This window comes from Stylophora pistillata, chromosome 7, assembly GCF_964205215.1.
Source record: "Stylophora pistillata chromosome 7, jaStyPist1.2, whole genome shotgun sequence".
NCBI classification, from domain to species: Eukaryota; Metazoa; Cnidaria; class Anthozoa; order Scleractinia; family Pocilloporidae; genus Stylophora; species Stylophora pistillata.
The window spans coordinates 27,943,032-27,964,517 of NC_142525.1; the positions used below are offsets into that span (position 1 = coordinate 27,943,032).

Consider the following 21,486-nt stretch of genomic DNA (forward strand, 5'->3'; position numbering starts at 1 on the left):
CAAAATTGGAGCGATATTTGTCCAAGCAGATAATGTGATTTTATCTCTTGCAGTTCCGAATTGTTGTGGTACAATTTTTCTCTGCTATTAAATATACTTTTATAGCTTGCAATTACATTCCTGGCTAAAACAATGTACAACGTTGATTAAATATGTGAATTTCATGGGAGTTCCGCTCGGAAACCGTTTTTCAGCGTCGAGTGACAACGGGGCATAATTATGATATCAGATCACATCTACACAATATTGTTGGTTATCTTAACTTTTTTATTTTACAGTTTCTGCCAGGGAAGTGCATATGATGTAGCGCTGTTCTTTTTAGTTGGGTTCATCATTCATTCAAGACGCTTTGACAATTACACAAAAGTGATGTTCAATGATCACATGACACGATGGCAGTTTTCCATCGCGTTTGTTTGGTAATAACAACAAACTAAACATTTTTCCAGAGCCTATGATCCATGTATTTATTTTAAAATTTGTTGCACACAACACAGCAATGAAGCTGTTTAAAGTCTGTGATGCCATTCTCCCTTCATATACTACTATTTTGTTATCCTTTGAAGCTTTTCTTGAAGCTGTGTCCCTAGCTAGAGGGCCATTTTAACAAATGTAGGATGCTCAGTAGTCCAAAGCTTTCAGTAACCACAGTTTTATGTTGGTTACCCAGAAAAACTGTTTTTTTTCCTTTGGCATTTATGCTCTATTTGAGCACAGCCCTTGGGCAAGTAGGTCAATAAACATTTCGAACCAGTTTGAGTTTTGATGATCCAGTGGAGATCTTATGTTTTTTTTTAATTGGAAAGTCTGGATCTTCTTGTTTCAGTCTCTTGGATGGTACCATATACAGAGGAAAGGTTTGGCATCAGTTTAAATTCTTGTATTACATGGAAATTTCGTTCTGGATACTAGAGTATGTTGATTTTCTGGTATCTTAAACGACTACATTATACATGTACTTGTACATGTAAATTCAAGTTTTTCTTATTGAGCTTCAGTATTATTTTCACTCCCCTATGTTGGAGTTTTTTTAAAATTATTTTTATTTGAACATTCTAGAGTATGGTTTCTGCCCATTGAATCAAAGAATTATTACATAAGTTTTCAAAAGAATCTCTCAAATCGTCAGTTGTTCTGTTTCATTGTGTTGTCTTCTCAGTTGCAATCATACTTCTACAGCTGGCTAAAAAGTTGTTTTGGGATTGAAGCAGTTTACGTGTACAGTTCAGAGCCATCTTATGAAAAAAGAAAAACCTAATGAACAGTTACAAAATTAAGTTCAAAGTCTCAAAGGTTCTTTGTCTTTCAAATGTCATGGCTCAGTGAAAACATCGCATTGTCTCCATTCGTAATATAAATTACATGTAAATGTGTTTTTGAAAGAAAATACTGTTCAGCTGTCTTTGTATAAAATAATATTTAATTTATTCCCAAAATATGTTCTACTTTGATGGATGTAAAATTAATTGCTGTCAAAATAAAGCTTTCCATATCCCATGTTTTAATCACTTGTACTTTCGAGGTCTGATGGTTTCAATAATTTCATTTTTAGTATGACATGTATTGCCTGAAAGTAAACCATATTTTTTCTAGATTGTGTAAAATCCTGTCATACCCAAAGAAGGTTCCACTCAAAATGGATTTTATAAGTATTCTTCTCTTCTTTAAAAGGGTTGGCAGCTGGTTTGACCTAATAGTACGAGTCTGGCAAACTTCTGTTAAAACCAAAAATGAATGACCATTCCTTAAAAGCAAAGCAGAAATCTAAACCAAGGAGAAAATAACAATGAGCAGAAAATTCACAAAAGGTTGTAGAGAGCCAAGCAATAGCTCCTTGAGGGTGCAAAAAGTAACTTTAGGAAAGAAATAACACTAATTAATTTAGTAGGAGTCGGTGAAGTCATGCAGGGTCGGTAAGACATTAAACTGTGATAAAAACCACCACAGTCCTTGCCTTGTTCCACTCTAGAGATATAGAAGGAAAAAAGATACAAGAAATAGCTTATCAGAGTTTTAGGAAGGCTTGTTGAACAATGCATTGAGTTTATTTTTTACTAAATCCTTAAAAAAAAAAAACAGACTTTAACATGAAGAAAGTCTTAATACATGTATTTCAGCCTGGAGTTTGTTGTGTTGACATCAGTTCGTCTTATATATTTTTAACAAGACTGAGTGTAAATTTTATGGTAATTAAGGTTAAATTTTTTAAACCATCTGTTCAATGTGGTTATGTGTATAGTTCAGGTGAAAAGGATTAAATTTAAGCTAGTTTTCAATGCCACTTTATTTTCCTTTGTTCCAGAAACATTACCACTCAGTCTAAAAGAAAGGAAATTGCTAAAGAAGCTAGTTTGAATTCTGTTTAACTTGGAAACCTCTTTAAACTACAAGATCTGTACTTCTCAAGCAAGAGCTTTGTTTATTTTTTGTAAATGGCTACAGATGATAGAATATGCAGCAACGAGCATTGGACAATTGTAGTTTTCCTTGCAAATAAAATAAAACATTATCAGACCACTGCAGGAGACCTTAAAAGTAGTAGCAGGCTGTGGGTAATTGGCTTTTATTGAAATTCCTTAATATATTTTATCCAGGTGAATAAAGGCTGATAGTTTCGAAAGAAACTGTTTGGGGCTGCGTCGGTGGGAGTAATGAAATAATTTGGATATATCAACAAAGTTGAAATGGTAAATTGGCCACCGTAATGATTACAAAAGCTGACGTTTCGAGCGTTAGCCCTTCGTTGGAGCGAATAGAGGAATTGTGGGTTGTGTGTTTTCCTCATTGCCATGCTCCCACCAATAACGTAGCTCCATTTTCTGCCTTTAAAAGCACACACAACCCACAATTCCTCTATTCGCTCCGACGAAGGGCTAACGCTCAAAACGTCAGCTTTTGTAATCATTACGGTGGCCAATTTACCATTTCAACTTTGTTGATATATCCAAATTATTTTATCCAGGGTCTACTCAGGTCCAATGCGATCAATGGTCTCTTCGCATGAGGTGTATGGAAGGGCATGTCACTTTTTCATTCTGCCAATCTTTGAGGTCATTTGAACCCACCTCTAGCAAAACTGTGTTCATTCATTCATCCATTCATTTATTCGCACTATTTCAAGAAGTTACAGTAGAGATTGCTATAGATTACAAAAGTCAGAATATATAAGAACAGTAAATTACATGAATAATCTAAAGTAAAATGTGCACAGTGACCAAAGGAGCGTAAGTTTTCGAGTTGGCCACTGTCACGTGTAATTAACTGGTGTATCTTAACATTTACACAAGACTTACTTTACTTTAATTCTATATTTACACTAACCAAGGTATTTATACACTATTAATATTGTAAACATATTGTGTAGATTTATGCACCCTCTCCTCTCTCCTTTGTATCATTTCAGGGGCAGATAGTTCAGTATCAAGGGTGGTTCCCTTTTTTAGGGTCAACAGGGTGAGCTTGTTGCTGCACAGTGTATCTTTATCGGGCCCCTAGCTAACCAAGCTCATTAGTCAGTGACAAGTGAACCTAAGGCTTGTAACTCTCAGTAGTGATTAACATGTAACTTCTCCCCTTTTGTATTCACATATTATCCAGCAATCAGACACATGTAATAAGAGTACTCAAACTTATTAGATAGAAGTGTTGTTATCTTGATCTAACACCAAATTCTTGTAATTTATTCACAAGGAAATTCACAAGGGAAAAAAATCAACTCTTAGATCTTGGGAGTTATAGGTTAACACTTTGCCTTACATATTATTATTATAATTTTTATTTTTACAGTTTAAGTTTAATGACAGTCATAACTGGGCCTATGTGCATTGGGCAGGAGATCACAGGGATACCATAGTTGTGTTGACACGTGACCCACGCCCCAACGAACAGAGTAACAGTCATGTGTGGATATCCAGAAATTATGGTCAAAGCTTTGTGAATCGCACTGGCTCCTTTAGGACTCTAGATAATGGATTTGCGCGCATTGACATGTTTTACCCCTCTCCTTTGGACAGAACAAGGGTAAGTGTAGGTTAGGTGTGGCAGAAAGGTTTAGCATAGCCCTTTGATGAGACACTGTAGCAATGATAACTATTGTAGTAAAATCAGACGGTAATACCGCAAATTTAACTCTAGACATCCATGACGTGGCTCTTTCTATTCACTGTTTTCAGGTTGAGTTAAATTTTTATGGCTGAAATCTTAAGAGGAAAGAAAAACAGGGAGAATGTGGAGGAAATTACTTAGTAAAGATGAGAACAAAGAGTGAACTCAACTCAATTTTGTAGCAGCATTCAATGAGTGATCTCTTTAAATGAGCCAGATCTGACCCATACAATGTTCCAGTTGGAGTTCACATTTCCCTGTCTGTTAAGAATTCGGCTACATGTCAGTCTACAGATTTAGATACTTAAGATACTTATAGTAAGAAACTTGTATCATCTACTGAACGGATCAGATATTGTGATTTATTATCCAAATACACTTTGTGGAGTACAAATGATACCATAGAGGAGTACAAATATCACACGGTATTTGTACTTTAGATTACTGGTTAAACAGGTTTTCTCACGTTGCACAAGTGAAGAATTGGATTGTAATTACAAAAAAAAAAATGGCAGACAATTTGAATCATATTTCCGACGATGAAGAGTAAGAATGATTGGCAAATATAGATCCAAGTTTATTCAATGAATCAAACGAAGAAAAACAGCTAGATGACCAGGAAATTTCTTAATTTATTGAAGAAGACAGAAACAGCAACACGACAACGAGCCAATTCCGTTCCACTTCGCATACTTCTGTCATGCACTCCCCGTTTATAAATATCTGCGAAATTTGCTTGCACTGAGATAACAGTTTGGCATGTCAGATGATAAATAACTTGTTAGATGTTTTGTTGTGTTGTAAACGTCTAATAAGACATATTTATTTTTCATTTTCTTTTCTCCTTTCAGTATCTCTTTGTTGATAGACAGCACAAGATGATCTACAGCTCAATAGATGACTGTCAAAGTATTGTAAACAGTAGTGTAACATTTGTTGCAGATGACATCACCTTTCACTCAACCAGAAGTGATGTTGTCCTAGCTTATGATGCATCAGCAAAGAAGGTATAGTCTCCTAACTCTTTATATCCAAGGCTGTGCTCTAAGAAAAATTGAAGGGAGCCCAGTGCTCTGAAAGTGTGAAATCCAGGGTGCCCAGCATATACTTTTATGAAGAAACTAAGATTCCTGAGTTGCCTAAGAGCAGATGTAAGGTATCAGCGGCCACCGAGTGCTGCTAGACCACAGCCCTGACATCCTAACATCAGTATGCATATTCTCCATACTGTCCTCAATACATTTCTTCTATTACTAACAAGGAGAATTCATTTAACAATCAAAGCATCCTAGATCAATGATCGTTTCCTCTATTCCTAAGATCTTAACCCTTCTTCTAAGACCTCATTAGTAATTCTCCATACTGTCTGCCTAACAATTCTTATGATGTTAATTTGGAGAGTTTGGTATTGGATCAACTAACAATCTCATAATCGATGTTTTTCTATGTTCTCATCACTTGTCTGCTTGATATTGTATTGATAGTGTAAGGAGAAATGTTGTCTTGGTCACTTATGGGAGAGAAAGGGTTAAGGAATGACTTGGCAGTATTATTGTACGTTGAAATTACGCCTAGAATTGAGAGAATTGACTCAAAATGAAGAATGTAAAAATATGTCCCACATTCTGCCAATTGTGTTAAGTATTGGTAATCTTCCACCATTCCTTAGTTTAAAGCTCTTAGAGCGCAGCCCACTATGATGTTATTACTATCAGCAGTTTTGCAATTCAGGTATATTTCAGAAATGAAGTTGAAAAATTTTTTTAGATGGCTAACCACATCCTAAATTGAAGGGGTGGAAAGGTTGTGACTTTAGCATTCACACCTTAGTATGACAATTGCTGTCAGTGAAAACTATTGGAAATCTATCAAATATCTATAAAGTTATGAAACTTTGTGCCGAGTGGTGCTCTTTGGGGTGAAGGGCTGAAGTACAATACAATTTAGATTGCTCTTAATGAATATTGCACTGTAAATGTATTTGTAAACCTTGGATAGAGATGAGCAGAGAGGTACTTGTTCATTGTAGAGTGAGGGATAAGAAAGGCAAATATTTGAAAACTTGTCTGACCAAATTGTTACTCTCCTCACAGCTCTACTACTCTGCTGATTTTGGTTTCTCTTGGAACTTAAAAGATGAGAATGTTCTATCTTACTTTTGGTGAGTTTGTTTTGTCTTGTGTTGCTCTTTTTTTTTAATATATATTACGCTCATTAACTATACATTATAATTTTTGTTTGATCTTTTGCAATAGGGGCATTCTACCATGGGACAATCCCAACACCTTGTACATTGAGCGGGAGGAGTTCACAGGTACAGCTGAATGCTTATTTTTATGTTAAGCAGAGTAATGCATGTATTTTGAGTGGTTCTTTCTTTTGATCTGTTAGATGTTGATGAAGTCACCATCTTGTCTGTGCCTTAGGAAATGTATAGAGAACATCATTGAGAATACGCTTACGGATTTAAGGATGTAAAATGTGAAATGTTATTTCCTCCATTTTTCAGGTGGCTATTCTAATGTGGTGAAAACTGACTATTTTTCCCACTTCTCGGCATTGTTGATAACACAAGTTGAGGACTTTGAAGTTATTGATAACTACATGTTTGCCACACAAGTTAACACGGTGAGTGCTCTTATTTCTTGGCCTTTTTCTTTTCTTTATTGAATGTACATGTAATTTAGATTTAAATGTGAGTTAACCAATGTACTGTATGTTAAATACACAGAGATACCGGTGTATGTTTGCCAGTCAATGGAAGCAAATTTTAAAATTTTTGCAAGCTCAGAAAGCATCAGGGTGTAGTTCTTCACAGTGGTGTAGCTTTTGGATTATTGTGGGGAGTTGAGCAATTCATTTTCAGGGGTGGATCCAGGAATTTTTGATTGGGGGGGTCCAAACTTTGGTTCGGAAAGGACTGTTGGACTCTTTTGAGGCAAATTACTTCTCCTCCACACCCCCACACCCCCTCCCACCTGTTGGACTCTTTTGAGGCAAATTACTTCTCCCCCACACCCCCTCCCACCAGTCGCGGTTGCATGTTATAATTCCTTGGCCCCTTACCGTTTACTTGGATTCATTAATTAAAAAAATCTGCCAGTTAAAAAGTGATATACTATCCTGCGGATATAAAAATTTCAGTCTCAAATTTGTAAGCGTCAGGTCTGATGGGGGGGTCCGGACCCCCCCGGACCCTCCCCCTGGATCCGCCACTGATTTTTATGTCTCCCCCCTCCCTCCCTCCCTCATTCTGACATTACAATGCAGTGAAGGCTGGTTTTTATTGGCGGTAGGGTTGGAGTTGTATTCATAATTGTAAGAGCATGTCTGACCGGGTGAAAACTGAAAATCAGAGTTGTAGTCAGAGTCATAAGCTCAACAGAATTGGAGTTGGAAGAATCAGAAGGTTTTCATTTTCTTTTGATTCTGCATATGACTTCGATGCTTATAGTAAGTGAAAACTATAATTGTTGGAGTGTCACAAGGAGAAGCAGAAGAACCAACCAATCACAATCCCAATTCTCAGGCCCTTCCAGTCAAGTCTTCTGCTCACAACAGTACTCCAACAATTCAGTGTTCACTTGATTCTAGGCAGTGGAGTCATAAGCAACTTCAACATTTTCTTCTGACATCATTGGTTTGATTTTCATTAGATCGTATCGTTCTGCACTTCTGATTACAACTTGGACTCTGACTCCTTAAGTTAAATCCAGCCTTCACTGTTCGTGGTTTGCAGCCATTTATTTATTTTTTTTTTCATTTCTAACTTGTAACATTTTCCCTTATTTTCAGTCCCACCAAAACTTAGGGAATATGATATCTCTATGTGCTTCCAGTCAAGCATTTATTTTTTTGTAAAAGTTATCAGTTTCCACAATAATTTCAGTTTTTGTAGGCTGCATACACATATTTTGGAGGGTCAAGTATTACTCATTTTCTGTGTTTGGAAACATCATCCCACTCTCTGTTTTTAAAGTCAATCTGATTGCTAGCTAATTGTCCTTGCTTGTATTTGCCTTTTGTTGGGTACAAGAGTTTCAAGAGTTATGGTGAACTTTAATTTAATTTTTAAGATCTTTGGGTGAAAAGCTGTAATTTCCTTTTTCTTTCCAGTCGTCAGGACATCGTGTCCTTACTCTAATGGTTTCAGTGAATCGAAGCAATTTTCATCCAGCGGTAATTCCCACAGATGCTCCATCTCAGGTGTGAATCTTACAAATACCCTTGGTTGTTGGAACAGTACTGGCTCCGGTTGTTCAAAGGGCAGATAACGCTATCCAATGGATAAATCGCTATCCAGCGGATAAGTGTTACCAAAACGTACTGGGCTATACACTGGATAGAGATTTATCCAGTGTATAGCGTTGTCCAATCCTTTGAACAACCAGGGCCTGGTCAATAATATTTTTTATCATATTTCTCAGTTAGTACATGTACATGTACTATGATTGTTCAATTTAGCTGGCTGTATTTGAGTCCGCATCCTGCCAAATTTTTTTAATTTAAACCCCTCCTTCTATTGAAACCCAGAGATAAAACAAAACAAATGTCTTACTAACCTCATTTTCTGGGTCCATACTGTAAGTTAGAGAAGCTTGTTTTTTTTTTTTTTTTTTTTTTTTTTTTTTTTTTTTTTTTTTTTTTTTTCGTGCCTTAATTGGTCATGTTACTGTGCAGAAGTGAAGTGAAATTAACGGTTGCTGTTTCTGACTCTGCAAAGAACTTGTTTGTTAAGGGGAAAAGTAATATCCTAGCCCTGAACCCAGTGACCAATTCAAAAAGCCTTGGTTCATTAGCCCACCCCAATACAGTATCATAATACATTTTCTGAGTTTAGTGACTCACAGCCACTTTGATTTTGTCCAGGGGTGGTAGCAAGACAGTGCTGTTTCATGACACTGAAACTGAGATAAGTTAACCACCATTTTTGTCTTTTAATAAAGTGCTTGTATGTTCTTACCAGGATTTCTATGTTGCTGATGCATCTGAAAATCAAGTTTTCCTAGCAGTCACTCACGATCGTAGAACTACTCATCTTTACACTTCGGACACATCTGGCCTCAAGTACAGCTTGTCATTGCAAAGGGTGCTATATTTCTCCCCAAACACCACCACAGCTTGGCTGAGGTAAGACATATTGTGTATGTTCTACAATGATTTTATAAAGATGTTACAAGACTCTCCTTTTATGAAGCCAACCCAATTTGTTCTGAATGATTTGTTTCTGTATCAGGCGCTACATAAGGTTCTCATTTGTTGACCTTCACAAAGTGAAAGGCTTGAGAGGTGTGTATATCGCAAGTCAACTCACTGTTGGTGCAGTGGGTACTCGGCATATCCTGACCAAGATAACCTTTGACAAGGGTGGACTGTGGCAGCCAGTTAGTGCTCCTAAAGTTGACAATTATGGAAAACCTTTAAATTGCAGTCTGGTGAGTAATTTAGGTGAAGTGTGACCACAATTTCACCTGTCTCCTGTTCAAAATAGATATTGTCCTACAGTATGCATACTGAAAATTCTCTTTTAAGCCCCACCCCCCCCCCTTGCACAGTAGAACTTCAAGTTTCTAACAACTCCCCTTTTCCAATAGGCTTTCCTCCTCTTCATCCCCCCCCCCCCCCCAGACAAAAGTTCTTCTGTCAGTATAAGTTATGTTATTGTTTATTAGGGTTATCATGTAGGTAGTCTTGCATAAATGTTTTCTCAGGGCTCCAAGCGAGTACTGTTATGATTAACAGGATAACCTTGAACATCAACAAGCCATTTGGGGTTTACTGTTACACTTTTCAAATGGTTTATTATTGTACTTTTGATATGTTTTCTCAGCCAAATTGTTCGTTGCACTTGTCACAAAAATTTGGCCAGTACTACCCTTACACCCGTTACTCTCCTATGAGATCATGGAGCAATGCCCCTGGCATCATAATGGCAACAGGTACAGTGAAGTGCTTTTTTTTGTCTTTTTCTACTTTGTATCATGTACCAGTACTTACTCCTCCATTCTCTTTTTTCTCTTTCCACTCTGCTTCTTTCTTGAATTATTATAATTTATATCTGCTAGTTTTATTATACATCATGTAGGGAACCATCATCCTTGTCCTTGCATTTTCCTTTTATTTCTGATACACATTTTTTTTGTCAACACCAGTGGGTCAAGCACAGCAACTGCATTAATTTTGTTGCTTTATTTCTTTTTTTATCCTTAGTTGTTTCAGTTTGCTGAACATTTTCCTACTCTTTTTCTTCTTTATTTCAATCTATAGTTTTGGTTTTCCTGGCCTTCTTACTGCTGATTTTTTTTATGTAATATTCTGTATCCAATCCACATTGACTGTCGTCATGTGTCCTGAGCTATAGGATCCCGTTTTCCTTCTTCATCTCTATAGTTTTGGTCTTTCTGGCCTACTTACTGCCGATATTTTTTATGTAATGTTCTGTATGCCATCTACATCACCTGTCACAAGTCCTCCACTAGGTTACTGTTTTTCTTCTTTATCTGTATAGTTTTGGTCTTTCTGGCATACTTACTGCTGATATTAAATTTTTTTTGTAATGTTCTCTATACCATCTACATCACCTGTCACAGGCCCTCTACTGGGTAACATCAATGCCCTTTTTTTTTAAATCTCAGGTACTTATGGCACAAACTTGAGACTGAACAGCGACATCTTCCTGTCAACAGATGCAGGCTTGAACTGGCACATGGTAACCAATTGCATTTATTTAATAAGCTGAATCGTGCATGCATTTGATCAGTTCTTACATATGATCAGTTGGAGGACAGATGCGTAGATGACATCACCATTAACAATTTTTTAGTTTCTATCAATCCCATGTTGTGGTTAGTCTGATCAGCGACGCTTTGTGTGCCACTTTTTTGTTCTGACCACATATTTAGGGCATCAGTATGTGGTAAGAACATAATTAATTATTGAACAAATGCACTGCAACATGGAATCTGTTTGTTATTGTGTTCTTTTAGAGTTGTTAGGGTTTATAAAAAATAATATTGTACTTATTGTACCGGCCAACAGAACAGAAGACTTTTTCACTAAAAACCAATTCAACCTCCAAGAAAATATGAGGAAGTGCAGCACTTACAACCTCCTTGTAACCCAGTAACTTTTTTGTTTTTGTTTTTGATTGGTTGATGTGATGGCATAAGATTTTAACACCAGTCACACAAAGTTGTTGCAAAAAAAAAAAAAAAATGAAAAGCAAAACCTTTCAATCCTATATTACATATTCATTGCCTTCAACATTCCACTGTAACTCGCTCGGAAATAGTTGTGGTAGAAGTGTTGGTACAAGTTATGTGTAGGATATCTTAACAAAAAGATGCTGTCACTCAGTGGTCTCTACTGTGATCACTTCTGTGATTATAAATGGCAAGAGTGGCATCTTTAACCTTCCTACTCCCAAGATCTCATCAGTAATTCTCCTTACTGTCTGCCATACACTTCTTATCATGTAAGTTTGGAGAATTTGGTATTGGATGAACTCAAAATCCCCTTGTTGATGTTTTTCTGCTTGACGTTGTATAGAATTTGTAAGGAAAAATTGTCTTGGTCACTCATGGGAGCAAAAGGGTTAAAAATTTTATTGTTACATTTTAGTTTTTCTGTTAAAGTTACATGTACTTATTATTTTTTGTGCCCTTTTTTTTTTTCTGTGGTGTTCTGACAACACCAATACTTGCTGTAGTAACATTGTCTGCAATTGAGGGTTGTAGACCTTTTAGCTAACTGTTATTTTTGTTTTAGATTCTGCAACGCCCCTTCTGGTTGTACAACCTGGGTGATCATGGTGGAATTTTCATTGCGGTTCGGAGAAATACTTTAACAAACTTGATTTAGTAAGTTAAAAAAAAAAATCCTGTCAGATACCATTAACTGCAACAACATAATAACCTAAAGCTTGCAAGAGATGTTTTCGTGAAATAGCTTTTTACTAGGTTGATCTTAAAACTAACGATATAAACTCCATCTTTGCTATAGTTTGTATAGCAGGTGTAATTTTGACGAGCGGGTGCTTAGTATTTTTTTGTGAAAATGATTTCTGCTATCTTTGATTCGTACAGCAGTGAAAGACTGGGGTGAGAAGTAAATAATTTTGTATCAATGGGGTGAGCGTCGGTGAAAAGGAAGGAGAGAAGGGTGGAGGGGGTGGGGCAATGGAATTCTCGTCTCTCCCTCACCGTTGACTGTAATTGTAACGCTAAATCAAACATGGCCGGCCGGATAAACAATGAAACCTTCGGGATCTCGGGATTGAGGGAAAATTCCGATCGGGATGGTGGGAGTGAAGAACCCTATTGGGGACCCTCAACAATCGCAAGCTTGAGATGCAAACTCGTTTTAATAAGACGCCTGCATTACAGGCTTTCTTTCCGATAAGGTAAACCTTTTTCTTTCTTTTTATCTTTAGCTACAGCTGGAATGAGGGAGAGACCTGGTTAACTTATAGATTCTTAAACAACACCAGGTTGAGGGTGTATGGTCTTCTGACGGAGCCTGGGGAACAGAGTGCAGAGTTTACAATCTACGGTTCATATGCTGGGTATCACAGATGGGTTGTTGTTCAGATTGACTTGAGAAAGGCACTCGGTAAGCCATTTAAATATTACCAGTCATCAACAATTATTTCGAAATTTTCCTCAGGTGGATTTTTGGCGTGATTATGACGCCGCGCTAGGGTTATGTTTTCATGAAGAATTTTTGATGTTTTCCTCCTTCGTGACCAAAATGTAAGAGTCAAGGGTCGGACTGTTGTTTTCTGTGGAGGGCGCTAACTAGCGGTCATTTGGCTTTGATTTTAATTTTCTCCAACTTGCTTTCAGAGAAATTTTCCACGGTGTTCGCATTATGTGAAATTTAATATCCAAACAAATAGGGTTTACAAAGGCAGTTGCTTCGCTTTTTCCAATTTTTTGTTTCCTGCCTCTAACTTAGGATTAGTCGTATGATTTATTTTCATTAGTTGGCAATAGGAAGGGCACCAATATGTCAAACGCTCCACAAAATCTTTGGAGATTCTATCGTAGGAGACGCGATGAATTTCAGTCGGAAGATCTCTCTTCTTTTTCTCAAAACATTACATCGTAGGATAGAACCTCGCCGAGATCGATATCTGAACATGTGTAAAGTTTCAAACCTGTCGCCTTTTCGCAATGTTTCCCCAGTGGGTATCGTTGCTGGAAACCCTAAAGTCTATTATGTAAAGGCCATATTTTTAATACACCTTTCTAGTAAAAAATCGCATGATCGTATGGAGCCGCCTTGTTGACATTTGTCAAGCTCGCGCTATGTTCACGTCCAGATCTCGTGCGGTCAGAAACTCTATGGAGCCTCCTTAAATTGTTTAAAGTGACGAGCACTCTGTTGCTGTAACTTACAGTAACTACAGCTAGACTTTTACCATAACTGGAATATAACGGTACTGCTTCATTGGAAACTGACAGTACCTCGGATCCTTGATCCTTGCTCCTCGGCGCTAGAGACGAAAAAAATAAGGAATTTTCTCGTCATTGATTTTTTCACACGAATTGTAGCTTAAGCTAGTTGGCTCAAACTACGTATGGGACCAGTCATTATCTATCGCAGAGGGGGCGAGTGGGGTGGAATTTTTTGGGGGGAGGGAGGAGGAATTCTATGGATTTCAGGTGGAATGGAGGGGGTGTCAGTCGTTGTCAATAGAGTACACAGGGCGGACTTCGAGGAAGGATCATACGAATATTACGAAGTCCACCCCCCTTCCCTGAGGCGATAACTAATGCTCGGTCCCTTATCTGAGTCACCTTTTTTAACGTTAGGTTCTGCGTGCGTGAAAAAAGACTACAAAGAATGGATACCAACAGACGAACAGAGCGGGTCGTGTTTGTTAGGAAGGAAGATGATTTACGAGAGGCGCATCTCTCATGCTCACTGTTACAACGGCTACGATTATGACCGTCCAATCACAACTCAGAATTGTCCATGCCAAAGAGAGGACTTTGAATGGTAGGCCTTGTGAACAGTTGGGTGACATTTTTCTGTTTTTGTAAGAGTTACGAACAAAGCGCAAACGATCAGAGTGGTAAACTATATATGACTCAATAATTTGGATTTATCAACAAAGTTGAAATGGTAAATTGGCCACCGTAAAGATTACAAAAGCTGACGTTTCGAGCGTTAGCCCTTCGTCATTCGCCCCGACGAAGGGCTAACGCTCGAAACGTCAGCTTTTGTAATCGTTACGGTGGCCAATTTACCATTTCAACTTTGTTGATATATCCAAATTATTTCGTTACTCCAACCGACGCAGCCCCAAACAGTTTCTTTCGAAACTATCAGCCTTTATTTATTTATGACTCATATAACTCCTGTAAATACCAGTCAGGTTAACTTCTCAAAAGGTTAGCATTAGGGATTACAAACTCCTCACACGCTTGGCATTCTTGAGGACTTGCTGCCCCGTTGCTGCTCAGCTTAAGTTACCAAAACTCTCGCTTCTACGCTGACATTCTCTTGGTGAACCCATGAGTTTAGTTAGTTAACTGAGAGTACCACCCGCGTGTATTGTAGCACCTTCACGCGTGTCAAGTACGTGTGATTCGTGGGAATCACGCGCCCTTCCAGTCCGTTTGGTGGCGCGCGTGAAGGAGCTAAATTACTCACTTCGTTCGTGGTTTAATTTTTCACCGAGGCAACAGGTTTCTGGCTGGCGTAGCATGTATGGTTCTACCCTGATTAGGGCCCTGTCCCAGCTTCTATAAAGCTCTCTGTGGACATGTCAACTTTCATTCGTTTCATAAAACAACCGCATGAAATTACATGCACAAGCTTACTCCAATATAGCATTTTCCACACGGATATTATGGCGATAAAGAGTGAAATTGCTTGTGGTATTCAGGCCATTTGATGCATTTCCAGAATTTCAAAGTGCGCAACGATTTCCAGCCATTGTATTTTGCTGTATCTGTCATCAACTAAGAATTGCTTCTGTGATATTTTAGTGATGTGGGATATATGCCTGCGTACAATAACCCCAACAATTGCCTATTTGATAAAAGCAGTGGCTTGTCTCCTACAAGCATGCCAGCCTACTGCCCTGCTGGTAGTACTTGGCGCCGCACCAAAGGGTATGTATTGATTAGAACTATTACGGTAGAGATGGTTTCAGTTGTACAATATGTCGAGAGTAATCCGGGTTTGCTTTCGTTTTTCTTTATGTCACTCTCTGATTGGTCCAGAAAACTCACGCCACTTTCTTAACCAGTCAAATGCAAAGCAGTGGCCCTTATGGGATAATTTTCTTTTTTCTGATTGGCCTGTTGTGATAACGTTGGTTTTTTTTTTACATTTTTGGTTTTCTGACACTCGTTCGAATTCGCTCCAATGTCCGTCAGATGAACCATTTTAATGACCGCTGTGGAACGAGTAGTCATTGACAGTGACAAGCTTTTTTTAAGCATGAGAGGTATTCATCATCAATGTGAAGCGTCAGTTTGTGATGATGGCTAAATTGTCCTCTTTTTTGTATTTGTGTTCCAGTTATCGTAAGGTTGCCGGAGATACCTGTTCAGGAGGAATGGAGGATCAATTTTCTGCTGTCATGGTCTCCTGCAGAATAGGACGTAAGGACATGTTCATTTACAACTGAATGCTGAATTGTCTTAGTTTATGGTGAATTTACCCCTTTGGAAGTTGCCCCCCCCCCCCCCCCCTCTACCCCAACAACTAGTTCGTCCTACTTTGACCAGCGTCTCTACAGCAGCACGTATTCATTTCCTATCGAAATCATTCATTTGTAGTGTCAGTCAAATAATTCATTTTTTTTTGGCGTACTCAACAGCTCAACCGCAGTTTTTGCTCTACGCTGCACGAAGATACATCCGCAGAATAACACTTGGCGACAATAGAGAAACAACTGTTCCACTCGGACGTGGGCTGCAAAATGCCATCGCGTTGGACTATGATTACGCTCAAAACTGCATCTATTGGGCTGACATCACCCTGGACACCATCAAGCGCTCTTTTCTTAATGGCTCTGGTAGGTTGAAACAAAATTTTACAAAACTGGAGCGGGAACAGTGCACTGGGGAGAGTACTCACCTCCCACCGCTGTGGCCTGGGTTCGATTCCCGGACCTGGCGTCACATGAGGGTCGATTTCGTTGTTGGTTCTCGTCCTTGCTTCGAGGTTTTTTTCTTAGTGCACAGGTTTTCCTTCCTCCGCATGAACCAAAATACCAAATTCAACTCGACATGGAAACAATGGACAGGAAAAGTCACTTCGTGGAATGTCCACTGCTAAATTCCATTATTATCATTATTGTCATTATTATTAATTTTATTATTATTTTTATTAACCGTTTGTCTCTCGCTGTAGTTACTTCCAATGTGCACCTTGACGTTTTGACTGAAGAAGACTGGTAGTATGTAGTCAAAACGGTGCCATCCACTTTGAAAGTGACATCTTAGTGTGACAAACGATTATACTTTTTTGCCACAGCCGGTTTATATTTGCGCCTGAGTTATACATATATATATATATATATTTTTTTTTCTTACTAACAGGAATAATTGAAACACTGCATGGTGGAATTCGGCAGGTGGAAGGAATTGCACTGGATTGGCTTGCGGACAACATTTACTGGATAGATGCTGTTGGAAAGAAGCTTGAAGTGTCTAGGGCAGATGGGCGTTTCCGTAAAGTCATCATTAGCAGCAACCTTGACCGTCCAAGGGCCATAGCCCTGGATCCTGTGGCAGGGTATATGTATTGGACTGACTGGGGTACTAGTGCTCGAATAGAAAGGGCGTATATGTCGGGGTCGAGTCGTGCTGCGATTGTATCATCTCGGCTGCAATGGCCGAATGGAATAGCTATTGATTTCACCGCGCGACAGTTATACTGGACTGACGCTGGTATGGATAAAATCGAGAGAAGCAACTTGGATGGAACCTACAGACAGGTAAACTATATTTACCACATGATACTTGTCTCTCAGTTCTACACATGAATGAAGGGAGTTATGAAGAAAATGTATTGCAAGGGGTATTGCAAGATAATTTGGTTTTATCAACTGAATTGACGATGTGTAAGTTGGCCACCGTAGAGAGTTTCTAAGCGGCCTTTTCGAGCAGTGAGTCGACATTAAATTTATTTTTCACGTATAAACAGAGTGACTGTAGGTAACGACCACTGCATCCCGTGTTAACACCTCCAGGAGTCTTGCTGATAACCATTTCGACAAAACCATTTCGACAAACTGGTTTATGGCCGCATGTGATTTGTGAGTTTGGCCAGAAAAAGCCACAGGCCGCGCGAGCTGCGAGCTGAAACGACGGTCATATGATAAAATTATTACTCTAACGCTTTAAACGTCAGCTTTGAAACTCTTTACGATTGCCAGTTTACATTATCAACTCAGTCGATAGAACCAAAATTACCTTGTTATACTTCCCCACCGACGCAGCACTGTAGTTTCTTAAGAAACGTATCCCCTTTATTTTTTTGACCGGGTTAGTTCGGGCTGGACGGAAAATATTTAGCTCCCGGTAAGGAAACCCTGAGTCATGTTGTTTCCTGTCCGGTGCTCTCTTAGTCATTAGGTACATATTGTTTTGTAGACAAACTGAGTAACCATAGACATTTCCTTGTTTCTTAGGTGATAACTAGCAGAGGACTTCCCCATCCTTATTCGATTTCTGTGTTCAAAGATTCAATCTACTGGGATGACTGGTCAACGCAGTCTATTAAAAAAGCGAACAAACGAGATGGCGGTGCTCGGCAGACCATCAAATCAGGTGTGCGTGGTCTTATGGACGTGAAAGTTTTCCACGAAGATGCACAGATAGGTGAGTAGTAGGGAGCGTTCACTTATGGAACGAGTTGCCGTTAAACTGAAACAAATGTCTTGTATCATGAAGACTTGTTAGAACAAATGGGAAACAAGGACTTAGATGTTTAGAAACTGGAATAGATTCCAAGCAATATTGATATATGAATTTCCTGGTGGGCACCATTTCGGTTGATTTTATGATACAATAAAGTTTCCTTCAATATCATTACAAAAATGGCGCGAAATGGATATATTCCCACACTAAATGCTCCATTCCCTTTTCTGTCAACTAAGTTTGACTTAAAAGATCGTTTTTAATAATTTTACGACATTTTGTTCTACCTATGGGGTTTTATTTCAACGCATTGAGTAATTCCTGGTCAAAACATGTCATAGTCGATTCTGGAGTAAATGCAGTTCTCTAACTTTCACAAGTGCGTAAGCCCCGATAAACCGGCACTGCATTAATGTTTTCATCGAGAAAATTCTAGGTGACAGAATTTAATCAATGTAATCAGTATTGGGGCAACTGCGTACCTACGCCTCCCCCTTCCCCCCTCCCCCTTCCCCCCTCCCCCTTCCCCCCATAACCCAATAAAAAAGGGAGGGGTGGGTGCGCAGATGCTCAGATGCTGATGTTGATCCATGGAATTCCTCCCTCTGGAGTGAAAGCTAACACTGATTCTTTGGTTCTTAATCGTAAGGCAACAACTCTTGCGGTCGGCTCAAACGCTGTAGTCACCTGTGCTTAGCAGTACCAAACAGCTATGCTTGTGCATGTCCCGATAACATGAGAACTGTGACATCTTTGTCTGGAATTGTGACGTGCGAATGCCAACCTGGTGAATATATGGATAGTAACGGAGAGTGTGCGACAAGGAGTGAGTACTTGGCTATCACTGTAACACAGTTATTTTGTACAGAAGATAATTTTTTTGTATTTTTTGTTCTGGAATCTCAGTCTTTGAAATTCGATTGTTAAAAATACATTCGAGGATTAAGAGTGCAGTCAAGTTTGGAGACCAGGGAGGCCTTTTGAGAACTGATCCAGGACTTTTGAAGCAATTAGAGGTCGAGTTGCCAATACCTTCTTGACAATAGGGACCTTAAGCAATCAGGACGGCAACGCCAAGGAAGACTTCGATTAAAGAATGAATTTCTACTCTTAGTTAGAATTTCAAAAATGGTTGCAGGAACTTACTGTCTTATACGGCGCCACAGCTCAACTTCAGCATGACGTATAAAAGTAGCGTTGAGTTCCAAATGGAAATTAAAATAATTTGCCGTCGCGGTTTCGGTTCGCAGACGACGCAAATTTTGGCGATTTCACGTTGTTGTTTTGCATAGGACGGCTAAGAAATGTACAAAGTTTCAAAACGCACGTGCTGAGCTATCGTTCTGCCAATTAGATCTCTTGTTTTTCCACGTCCTCGTTGCCGTCGCCGTCGTGGTTGCGTAAGGTCCCTATTAATACTCAAACGACGTTTGAGGGTCCTAATTTGCGTTCGTAGATAATCCATATATAAAACGTCTATGCATTATGCCAGCTCGATATTATTATATAAGAGACATTGACGGCAAAGTTTGTTTTAAAATGCGTGTGTTTTCAGCTTTTCTGCTTTTTTTTTTTTTTATCTCGGTGATTTTAAAAGGTAGTCTTAACTACCTACCTGAAATGGGTTGGTTTCTAAAGGCGCACGAACACTCCCCACTTTTCTAAATGTGCACCAATTTAAAATGAATCACATTATTTCTTGTCGAATACCTTGAGACAAGTGGCCCATCCAGCCGCAGTTTATACTGGTTTTCATAGTATGAAACGACTGGGAGTATTACTACTCTCCCCCGGATGAGATGCTAGTCCATCGCAAGGTTCCCTCCCCCCCTCCCAGCATTTCATCAGGCATCCCTTTCGATTTGACTGTACACACGTATACTCCTGGCTGGAGAGGGACACTGTGAAAAAAGTGTTTTGCCCAAGAACGCAATGCATTGATCCAGGCAGGTCTTCATCCCGGACTTCTCGATTAGTTTTCCAGCTCACCATTGAGCCATTGCACAAGGTTCCTACGAGTCCCAGAAAACCTGAAAAGTCCTGAGATTTTATTTTGATATTTTCCAGGACTGGAAGGTCCTGGAAAAAAGACTACAAGTCCTGGAGAGTCCTGGAAATCTGCTTAAATGAAGCAATTAAGTTTCAGAATCAACGTTGTAATAAATGTATGAAGACTGTAAGGAGAATTTATTTTGAAATCTTGGGAATTAAAGGGTTTAAGGTGAAATTTGGAGTCCTGCAAAAATCAATCTGTGTCCTGGAGAAGTCTAGGTAAAGTCCTTGGAATTTGTTCTGAAAAAAAGGGACGAACCCTGATTGCATCTTTCACAAAATTTACCACGTATAGTACTCATTTATGCAATCTGAATCCTTTGTAACTTTTGTAGATGGAACATGTGCTTCCAATGAGTTCAGTTGCGCCAACAGCAGATGCATCCCATCCCATTGGAAGTGTGACCATGACAACGACTGTGGAGATAATTCTGATGAACAGCACTGCCGTATGTGACACGCTTAGTTGCTTAGTTTAACATGAGTATTTTCTTTTGGCACACATGTATTTGCATGAACAGCAGCTGTTTTGGTAAACCTTCCCACTCCCATGATCGACCAAGTTATTTCTCCTCGGAATATTATTACATTACCGAGCAGAAGGGATGTAAGAAGAGAGAAAAATCTCAACTAGAAGATACCGTCTGATTGAACAGCGAATTCTCAGCAGTAGATTTGTAAAAAATGTGTGTCAGACAGAATTAAGGACTGATGTCGAGATCTTCGGAATATAAGGGTTTTATTACCCATTTATTACCCATTAATCACCTATAGTACCACTGAGGCTTCATATTTTGCACTTTGTGTTCAAAGTAAGGCAAGATCTTAGCCCAAAATATTGCTTAACAATACCTAAAGAATAAACAGTGACGTTTGGTAATGTTTAACATCAGCCGGCTTTGGATGCAACTATATTCTGCAGCCCCTCCTTCTCCCAACTGTGAAGGCAAACGTAACACCCTTGTTCAATAATAACCCAGTTATGTTGCCTGCTGCAAAATGCTTCTAGATTCACGGTTTTATGTTCATTAATGAATTTTTTTTTTTACTTGTCTGCCAAGAGCGATGCAGAGAAACACTGTTGAAATGTTATACCCTAAAAAATCTTGTAAAAATGTTCATTGGACTCTTCCTTCAATTTCTGTTTTTCTTTCCCCCTTGTTTATTTAAAATTTAGTTCTCCCTGAGTGAAAACGTCGTCGGTTTTAAGTAATTATAAATCCACCTTGATTTCTACTTACTTATTTTCTTCAAATGTGAAGTGGATTGATGTCATTATTAATTAATGCACATGAATTCTTGTCTTTTCCAGCATATGACACCTGTAGCTCGACACAGTTCACGTGTGACAATGGCCGTTGTATCTCGGCGTCATGGAAGTGTGACCACGATGATGACTGCCATGATAATTCTGATGAGAAAAACTGCCGTAAGACTGACTCTTTTT

The 21,486-nt window shown here is 38.8% G+C and overlaps 1 protein-coding gene across 1 annotated transcript in view; it reads left to right on the plus strand.

The window, feature by feature from the left end:
• The window catches only part of LOC111332519 (uncharacterized), a 54,748-nt gene that overhangs the window by 644 nt on the left and 32,618 nt on the right, over window positions 1-21,486 (plus strand). The window contains exons 2-22 of the mRNA XM_088728509.1: window positions 3,787-4,020; window positions 4,956-5,111; window positions 6,198-6,265; window positions 6,360-6,418; window positions 6,614-6,732; window positions 8,221-8,310; window positions 9,071-9,234; window positions 9,341-9,539; window positions 9,935-10,043; window positions 10,740-10,813; window positions 11,872-11,963; window positions 12,536-12,714; window positions 13,920-14,106; window positions 15,102-15,227; window positions 15,640-15,722; window positions 15,941-16,138; window positions 16,665-17,062; window positions 17,759-17,948; window positions 18,637-18,813; window positions 20,375-20,488; window positions 21,352-21,468. Of these exons, the coding sequence (XP_088584635.1) occupies window positions 3,787-4,020; window positions 4,956-5,111; window positions 6,198-6,265; window positions 6,360-6,418; window positions 6,614-6,732; window positions 8,221-8,310; window positions 9,071-9,234; window positions 9,341-9,539; window positions 9,935-10,043; window positions 10,740-10,813; window positions 11,872-11,963; window positions 12,536-12,714; window positions 13,920-14,106; window positions 15,102-15,227; window positions 15,640-15,722; window positions 15,941-16,138; window positions 16,665-17,062; window positions 17,759-17,948; window positions 18,637-18,813; window positions 20,375-20,488; window positions 21,352-21,468 (3,133 nt within the window). The remainder of the gene's footprint in view (window positions 1-3,786; window positions 4,021-4,955; window positions 5,112-6,197; window positions 6,266-6,359; window positions 6,419-6,613; window positions 6,733-8,220; window positions 8,311-9,070; window positions 9,235-9,340; window positions 9,540-9,934; window positions 10,044-10,739; window positions 10,814-11,871; window positions 11,964-12,535; window positions 12,715-13,919; window positions 14,107-15,101; window positions 15,228-15,639; window positions 15,723-15,940; window positions 16,139-16,664; window positions 17,063-17,758; window positions 17,949-18,636; window positions 18,814-20,374; window positions 20,489-21,351; window positions 21,469-21,486) is intronic.